We start from the raw sequence: 9,368 nt of genomic DNA on the forward strand, positions 1-9,368 counted from the left end.
AACTGTGTGGAGACAGCGAAGGAATCAGACAGGAGACAGCTGCTGCTGCAAGAAGACATGGAAAAGAATCAGGTGCAGCAGCTGCTCGCTGACTGCAGACCCGGGCAACGCGCAGCAAGAAGCCCCTCAGCTGCGCTGCAGCATGCTGACGATGAGTTGGCCAGAGCAATGGGAAGCCGCCTGCTGCTTCTGTGCCCGTCTCTCCTTGTGCTGCAGTAATTGCTGTATCGCTTGTTGTTCCTTTTTCCAGTACGACGGTGGCGTCTGCTGCGCCAGCTCCGTTGCCATTTGCTGCACTATTCCCCGACACATTACGCTTTATTCCTGCTGCTGTTGGAGGTCGCTCTTTTGCCGTTGCTGAGCTATCAAGAGACCCAGTCGCTGCTTCCGAGTCCATTCTCTTTTCTGCTGATGCTGCAAGCGCTACACGGTCTCCACTTGCATCGACCGCGTACGCAAATTCACTCAGTCGCTGCAAGGCTGCCTTTATGCGCACACACCACTCAGGCTGCTGCTGCTGCTGCAGTTGCTCGTTCACGCCGATGCTGCTCGAGGGACCCTTCGTCACAGAAAGAGCGTCTATGGCCACAAGCGCTGCAGCGAGGGCTAGCACGCCGCCAGTATCTCCTGAAGCAGCAGGAGATACAGCCGGAGCAGCAGCTGTTGCTGCTTTCGGCAGCTCTTTTTCCAAATCTGCAGCTGTTCCTGTGAAAGCCGAGACGGCTGACTCGATAAGGCCCGCAAAGTGTCCCTGGAGACCGGTGCTGGCCAAGCGCGCAGCCGCGGCTGCGTCTTCGGTTGTCGTCACTGCTGCTGGTGCTGCTGCTGCAGCACCGGCAGCGCGCGCTGCCGCCTGGTAGAGGCTGCGCAGTAGGCGCATGGCCTCGAGTGGAGAGACGCAGTTTGCTGTTCCATAACAAAGCCGTGAAGGGAAGACAGGGACCTCCAAGGGGGACAGCAGCAAAGTGAAAGCAGAGGCAGCAGCAGTCCCTGGTGGCATCATAGCCACGACGGAGAAACCTCGCTGCAGTAGGGATAGAGCAGCCTCACACAGCGGGCCAGAAGGTCTGTCATCCTCCGCTGCTTTTGCGGCCGGCCGTGCTGCATCTACAGGAAGCCACAGTGCGGCTCCAGAGACGTCTCGAATCGCACCAAAAAAGGCAAAGGCCGATGCCTCTTCACCTAGAACTTCCGGGTTCTGCTGTAGAGTAGCAGAGACGCCCCAAAGGAAGTTAATGCAACAATAGACAACCCTTCCTGCTGCACCTCCAGTTAGCGGTACGGACGCGAAATCTACCGTTGATGCTGATGCGTCGGCTGCAGCCTGCGCCTCTTCAACCCCATCGAAAGGGGTCATGCCTTGCTGCGGCAAGCTAGCAGTAGCAGGAGCCTCGCCGCTGTAGTCGTGTACCTCCAGCTTCGCCGCTGCTGCTGCCTCAGCTGCTGCTACCTCAGCTGCTGCTCCCGCGAGACGTCCCGCAGCCTCACAGGTCCGGCGCAACACAACATGATAGAGACACCCAACATCCGCTGAACCTTCAGCAGGAACCACAGGAGCCGATGCGTCAGCAGGGGCAACAACCGGTGCTTGAGCGCCAGATGAGCTTGTCGGGCTATCTGCTCCGAGCCAGTCCTCTGTCCAATCTTCTTCATCGAGTTGGTGCTGCTGCTGTTGTTGTGGGAGCTGCTTCCGTTGCTGCTGTTGAGGATTCAGCGGGAAGCAAAGAGATGGCAACAGAATACCTATCAACTCTAACCTCCAGCACACCCCGTCTACGGCTGTCTCTGACCAGTCGGCATCAGCAGGGCAAGATTCACAAGCCGCTGCGGCTGTCTCGACGGGCCGCAGCAGCGCATCACTCAAACCGTTCAAAAGGTGGCAGAACGCCTCAAGTAGTGCCGCGCCTGTTGCTGTTGCTGCCGCTGCTTCTCCTGCAGCTGCTGTTCCTCCTGTGGAGTTGCTACGCGAAGCAGCTGCCAGGGCAGCAAACGCAGAAGCTGCAGCAGCTTGCCTATCGCCGCTTTCGGTGGAAAGCGGACGACATAGCAGTGCCAACCCCTTCAGCAGCTGGTGCTCCTCTTGTTGTTGCTGTTTTTGGCACTGTTGCAGCTCCTGCTGTTCTCGCTGACGACTCAGCTTCAATAGACGTCCCATGAGATGCAGCGCCAGGGGGACAGCGCAGGGCTCTATTGCTGCAACCCACTGCTCGCGCTGCTCCACAAATACATTCACAGCGGCAGTGGGAGTGGAAGGTGGAGCACCAGTAGTAGGTGCTGCAGCAGCAACAACGTGGGCAACCAACCGACAGGCCAGGAGGAGACGACGGTGCAGCAGCCAGTCGGATTGAGAAACTTCTGGCGTTGCTGCTATCGCTTCTGCCACCAAAGCTGCTGCGGACTGCACTACGTCACCTAATGGCAGCAGAAGCTGCCCCACCAGCCGCCAGGGGCTAAGGCAGCAGCCGGCCTCGGCGAACCTTAGCATTACCTCCAGCGCCATGTCCGTGAGTTGCTGTTGCTGCGGCTCTTGCGCTTGCAGCAGCTGCTGCTGGTGGTTTTCCTCATCATNAATCGCATCCCCGCCAGCTGCTGCTGCTCGTAGACGCAAAAACGCAGCGCGACGCAGTGCCATAGCCATTTCTCCTTCCGCGGCGACGAAGGCTGTTGCTATTGCTGCTGCTACCGCTCCTGCTGTTTCTGGCAACTCAAGCAGCTCAGGAGCTGAAGCCTTTGCGCAACAGCGCAGCAGCCCAGAAACTGCAGAGGAGACGCCCACCTCATATTGCTGCAGCTGCTGCACTGGAAGCTCTTGCGAGCCATCGCGCGGCTCTGACGAATCTCCAGTCAGTCGCTCCAGCAGCAGCAGCAAAATCCGTAAACCCCGAGGAGAAAGAGAAATGCCCCCATCGCTGGCCAGTCCACTTTGCTGCTGCTGTTTCTGCTGCTGCTGTCGTATCCCCTGCCACAGCAGCTCGCAGGCAGCTCGGACAAGCAAAGGAAGACAATCAATGAGGAAGGATCCTGCTGGTGTTGCTGCTTCCGATCCAGCTTGCTTTGTCTGGTACACATCAGCAGCAGGAGCAACCCAGGAGTGGTGCTGCTGCTGTAGCTCCGGGAGGGTCAGCAGCAACTCCAGACATTCTGCTGCAGCTGAGCGCACGACGGGTTGCACTTCCGATTCGTTGCAGTCGTCGTTGGTGCTGCCTTTCGTATCAGCGCGACAACTTTCATGTTGGGTTCGTGCTACTGCAGGTGCAGATACACCCGGCAAGGGATTCCAAACAAGGCCTGTGAGAGCCGGGAGAGGGCGCGCTGCAGCAAGAGGAGAGAGCAGCACCTTGGGACTCTGAGGTAGCAGTTGCTGAGCTCGTTGGAGCAAGAAAGGCGCGCTAGAACCATATCTGTTGCTGTAGCTGCTGGGTCGCAAAGTACAGAGCTGCTGCGCTAAAGGAGACGAAGCAGGGACGCAACCACAGCACAAAGACGTAAGAAGCGATACCCACTGCATCAAATTCCTCGGCCCCCATATACGGACTTGCTGCTGCAGCACCTGCAGCAGCAGCTGCCGCTGCAGCGCGTCGCATTCGGAATTGAGAGCCTCCAGCAGGAAGATAGCCAGTTGCGGGTCTCCTGCTACAGGTGCAGTGGCTGCTGTTACTACTTCTGGAGGTGCAGCAGCTGCTGCTAATGCGATTGTGGGGCCCCACATCGTCTCGCTTAGTGGACGTGACATCGATAGCAAACTCCGCGCCGCTTCCCTTCGTACAACGAGCGATGGCGAGGCAACTGCAAACTCTGTTACAGCAACTGCAGCAGGCAGCAGAGCGCGAAGCGACAACGCTGCAGCAGCAAGAGTGCTGTCCTCCCCGTCTGCTGGTACTGGTGCCTCCTGTGCTATCGATGCCGAAGACTGAATCCACATCAGTGCCGTAAGGCACCGCAGCGCAGGAGCGGCAGCAACGACCTGCAGAACGATTCCGCTGCTGCTGCTGCTGTTGCTACAATCTGCAACGCGCTGGACTGAAACAGAAAGTAGGTATGAGGCTTCCCTAGCCTGCGCGCAGCAGCAGTTCCAGAAGCACAAAATTTCTAACATAGGCGGCATATCAGCACCCGAGCTGTCCTAAGAAAGCCGAAATATGACGCTTGCAGTCGTAGTGGCCACATTCTAAACCTCGCTGCTCCACGAGTAACAGCATGCGTCCCCTGCACGGTGCCTTAGACCCGCCCCTTTCTGCGTGTCCAGCTGCTACAGAACACTTACTGCATGCGATATAAACTCCTCAGTGGCAGACAGTAGCGCATCAGGTCCGGCCACAGCTGCTGCTGCAGCGTGCTGAAGCAGACACTCCAGCAAATGTCTCGCCGCATCAGCAGCCAGCACTGCAGCACGCGAAAGGTGAAACTGAGACGAACGCAATAGAAACAAAAACTGCATAGCCCTAAAGAGCTGCTGCTGCAGTGCGTTTTGCTGCTGTTGCTGCAGCTGCTGCGGGTCTTCGGGGCGCTCCGAATCAGCCAGGCTTTTGCTGGTTTCTCCTCCTGATGCCGTTGCGTATGTCGTTGAACTGGCTGCTGCTGCCGCATCTGAAGCAACAGCAGGAAACGTTGCCCCTAAGAAGCGAATAACGCACAGGAGAGCGCAGGAAGAAGATACATTTGCTGCTGCTGCATTGTCTTTTGCTGCTGCTGCGGCCGCAGTGTCGCAAGCAGCAGCAACGACCTGTTCTGCCGCTTCAATTGAGGACGTTGCAGCGAGAGACAGCTGCAGGAGGTCTTGACAGCACTTGCTGCTTCCATCAGCAGCTGCTACCTCGGAAGAACCACGACGCTGCAGTAGGGGCAGCAAGCGAGCCGCAAGAAGAGAAACACTGCACAGTCGACTCGAACTCATCTGCAACCGGACTTCTCGTTTCTCCGTCTCTGCTGCATTCAAAGGCATTTGTAAGAAGGCTTCTATGTGCTTGTTTACAGCTTGCAGACCTGTTGCTGCCGCTGCGTCCGGTTGCTGCTGTGGCGAATCTGCAATTCTCAGAAACCAGTACAGACCCCCAGCAACATCCGCATATAGAAGCCGTTCAAGCGGCGTTGCAGCCGCAAGGGCCTTCTCGCAGCAGCACCACAGAGTGTCCACTACTGATTGCGACAACTGCTGCTGCTCGTGCCCCCGCGTGGCCGAGCATAGCAAGGCTTGTTGTGCTCTGAAGGCGTCGGACAGCACCGCCGCAACAATACCCAGTTGTAGCACGCTGATTTCGTTGTCTTCTGACGGAAAGGCACTTGGGTCACGTTCGGGAACAAAGCATGCTTCAGCAGCAAAAGGTGCAGCTGGAGCAGTGCAAATGGTCTTCTTCTTTAGCCGTGGAAGACCGAAACGCTGCAGCAGCTGCTGCGGTCGGCTGCCCTTGATGCTCCCAAATGGTCGGAGATGAACCCCGGTAGAAGAGCAAGCTGCTCCTCCCTTTCCCGCCTCAACTTTGCTGCTGCGGCGATTGGAACGGACAGCGGGAGCATCAAGGGACGCAGCCGGAGGCAACTGCCTCCCCCAGCTGCAGCAGGCCGCCCATGCAGTCTGCTGCACTGCTGCCTCTGCTGCGGGCGAGCAAATGTTGCAGCTGAAGAGCAGACGGCGCAGCAGCAGTCCCCCCTGCAAAACGCGAAGAACGTGTGGCGGGTAGTCTGCTCTCCATCCCGTTTCTGCTGCACTAACTGCTGCTTCTGCGGGGTCCCTTGCTGCCACAAGTGCTGGCAGCCGCAGAGCACTGAAAGCAGCCGTAGTCACATCAGCAGCGCAGCGCCACTGTGCCTCCCAAATCGTGGGCCCCCCCAGGCTGTCGACTGCAATGCCGCACCCTATGAAGAGAGCTGAATCCACTTCTCCCCTCTGCTGCTGTTGCAGTAGGAGCTGCTGTAGAAGAATCTGCGGCTGCTGTAGCTTCTCCAGAGGAGCAGCACGCAAAATTGGAGCGGGCGCTACGGCGGCGGGGCTGATGCAGCAGGCCACTAGAGCTGCAGGAAATAGAGCAGCTGCTTTGGCGGGAATTGTTACAGCAGATAGACCCATCTGCAGCAGCAGCTGCTGCTGCTGCTGATTCCTGCAATGGATCTCGATGTGTGGCAAAATGGACAAAGCCTCGAGTGCCGCTGCTTCTAGTCCAGCGTGTGCAGCAGCAATAGGCGCAGCAGAGCCCCTGCAGAAGCAACGGCAGCACACATGTTGCTGGTGGCGCGGCTTCTCCTGTTCCTGCTGCTTTTTCTCCGGCGATTCTTCCTCGAGAACTATCATACTTTGCAGAGAAAGCTCCTTGTTGTTGCTGCTGTTGCACCGGCAGCAGCACAAAATGGAAGAAGCTTCAACAACCAATGTCACAAAATCAGAGACAGCATCCGCATCAACCGTCCTTGTTGTTGCTGTTGCTGCTGCTGCCGCTTCTGGCTGTTGTCGGACGAATGCAGCGAGGGCCTTGAATGCGCAGGTGAGTTCTAAGAGCAGGCATTTCGCTGCTACTGTTGCTGCTGCTGCCGTTACCGTGTCGTCTGCTGGCTCTTCTGTGGCTGCACATGCCCCAGTATCTGCTGTAATAGGAGCAGCAGCTTCGGGTGTCTGCTGCGTGGCTGTTGGATCTCCTGTTGCCTCCGATGTCGTAGCAGCGACGTGCAGAAGACGGTTAATGGCGCTTTGAGGGTCACTAAGAGAAAGCGTTTTGCGGCTAGAGCGTAGGAAGCAGCAAAATAACGGCGATAGCAATACCGCCTGCTCCGTATCCTCGTTCCCGACAGGAGGCGGAGCAGCAGCCATTGCTGCTGCACAAGCTCCAGAAGCAACAGCGGGCTGCTGCAGCAAGGCCTCTGCCAACAGGAAGAAGCATGCGCGAGCCTCCGGTCCTCCCCGTGACAGCAGGCCCAGTAGAGCTGCAGCGCCGGCAACAACAAAGGAAACAACAACAACATTCAACAACAACGGTAGCGATCGGAAGCAGCAAAGGCAACGGCGCATGCGGCTGCAATCCAGCATCTGCGCCAGCTGCGCCATCTTCGAGAGGGTGTGCTGTGATGCGAACGTTGAGTCGTACCGGTGATATTGCTGAGGTCTCCTTCTTCCTTTGTATGTGCTGCTGCTGCTGCAGCTGACCTTGCAGCTTGCGCTGTGGTCATTGCTGCAGGCACAGCTGCTGCTGTTGCTGCTGTAGCTGGCTGTTGCGATTCTGTGGCAGATGCGTTGGCGATGGAAGCGGCGAGGCCGAGACAGGCACCCCACAGCCCTGCAAACTGGACGGCGTCGAGTCGCCTGCTCTGCGTATTTGTGTTCTGGAGGGCTGCCTGGGCCGCNAAACAGCTATCTGGCAGCGCGAGAGACACCGGGCACGCCAAATGCAGGCAGCTGCTTGCCGCTGCACTGCAGGCCAAAAGGCGCAGCGCAGCTGCTGCTGCTGCTGCACGTGCTGCGTTGGATTCTTTACAGTAAGGATAGAGACAAAAGCCGCATACAGTGAAGACGGGAAAGTGACTACACCCGCCTCTCCCACGGACACGATAGCAGCTTCTAATATATTTAAGGCAGCCCGCAGCAGCAGCGGATGCGTGAAGCTGCCGCAGCTGTTACTGCTGCCAGCAGACCCTCTTGATTCAGTGGGCTCTTGCGGCGCTGCTGCCCCCGTTGCTGCGGCAGCTATGGCCCGACCCAAGCAATCCACCAAGCCCAGTTGCTGCTGCGGCTGCAGCAGTGGCAGGAGCTGTTGCGCTGCGTGCGATACGAGCGCCTGCGAGTGAAGCGTCTCCAGAGAAAGACAGCACGCAGCAGGACGAAGACTTCTGCTGCAGCTGCAACGGCAACTACAGGTCCCAACGCACTGTTCCTGCAAGCCTTTGCTGGATCCTCCCCTTTTGCTGCAACTGCAGCAGGACTCAGCTGCCGCCAGTTGCGCCAGCAAAGTGAACAGAGACTCAAGGGACATGCTGACGAGAGAGACAGGAGATAGACACCGCAGCAAGAAGCGGCAGAGACACGGCACAGCAGCAGCAACTGCCTGACGCAGCAGACCCTGCTGCCGTGAATCTACATGCAGCAGCAACGGGTCCTGCTGCTGCAATTGCAAAACCGGAATGTAACTTACTGCTGCTGCAGACCCCGCTGATCCCTTCTTGCCATCAGTTGTTGCCCCCGCATGCAGCAGCAGCCACTGTCTTCGCAGCAAGGCAAAGGCATCCTCAACGCTGCGCACCTCGGAATAAAGACCCTTACTAGCAGCCGTTGCCGCTGCTGCTGTTGCTGCAGCTGCAGTCATACACTGCCCCAATGAAACATATGAAAAGTCCGCTGCGCTGCCGCTCGTCGCGGGAAGATCCGCTTGTTCGTCGAGAGCGTTGAGTGAAACCGGCTGCTGTTGCTGTTGTTGCTTCGCCTGCTGCTGCTGCTTCAGCTGCTGCTGCTGTTTCGCCTGCTGCTGCTGCTGCATGCCTGTTACGGCCTTGGCAGCCAGAAGTGCCGCAAGTGCTGCTGCTACATGCGGAACGTTCTCCTGTGCATCTTCAAGTATATCTTCATTCTCCGCTGTAGCAGCATGGGCGACAGGCTCTGGTGCTGCAGCAGCTAGAGCGGCACTAAAGAGGGCGTCGCCATGCGGTGGAGATACACCTCGAGGGAAGGCCCACACGACTTGTTGCAGCAGCAACAAGGCTTCTCTAGTAGCTTCAGCAGCAGCAAGTCTGCTGGTTCCCCTGCTGTTGTTGCTCGTTTTGCTGCGGCTGCGGCTGCTGCTGCGGCCGCCAATGCTGCATCGAAGGCAGTCCAATGTCACGCTGAAGAGCTTCCCCGCCAGTGCTTCTCCGCAGGCACCTGTTGCCGCAACAGCGGTCCTCAGAGCCTTAGCTACTGCTGCTGCTGTTGCCGCAGCTGTTGCAGCTCCAGGTGCTGCTGGTGAGTGGAGCAGCTTTGATCCGACAGCAACAAGCAGCGGTAGCAATGGAGACAGCGCCTGGGGGCATGCCTTAAACAACTCCCCACATAGAAGCAGCGGAGGCAGAGGAGACAAAACTTTACTAGCGCCTGCTGCAGTTGCATCTGCTACGCCTGCTGCAGCGGCTGTCGGGGGTGATGCGGCAGCTGCAGCAAGTGGAACAGAAACACAGTGGGATAAGTGCAGCCCTTCACCTGCTGCTGCCAGAAGCCGAGAAGCAACACGATGCCAAGCCCCACAATCTTCAGTGGAATGCACAAGCAACAGCAGCAGCCGCAGCAGCTGCTGCTGCAACGCAGGAGGAGGCTGCTGGCAGCAGAGCAGCACCAATGAATCCTCCAGCTGCTCTAGCACCTCCGTTTGTGTTGTGGCGTCGCTTTCCCACTGCCACACCCATTCCTGCGCCTCCTG

The 9,368-nt window shown here is 58.1% G+C and overlaps 1 protein-coding gene across 1 annotated transcript; it reads right to left on the reverse strand.

Moving 5' to 3' along the window:
* Positions 1–24: 24 nt before the first annotated feature.
* Positions 25–8,456, reverse strand: EMH_0045130 (uncharacterized protein; the record flags this gene model as incomplete). The annotated part of the gene is given in 7 exon segments (XM_038022361.1): positions 25–45; positions 101–2,566; positions 2,570–4,054; positions 4,265–6,912; positions 7,074–7,327; positions 7,331–7,396; positions 7,852–8,456. Coding segments are annotated over 7 exon segments (7,545 nt in total).
* Positions 8,457–9,368: the final 912 nt, after the last annotated feature.

The sequence above is a fragment of the Eimeria mitis genome, genomic scaffold (assembly GCF_000499745.2).
Source record: "Eimeria mitis Houghton genomic scaffold, Emh_scaff1881, whole genome shotgun sequence".
Classification (NCBI taxonomy): Eukaryota; Apicomplexa; class Conoidasida; order Eucoccidiorida; family Eimeriidae; genus Eimeria; species Eimeria mitis.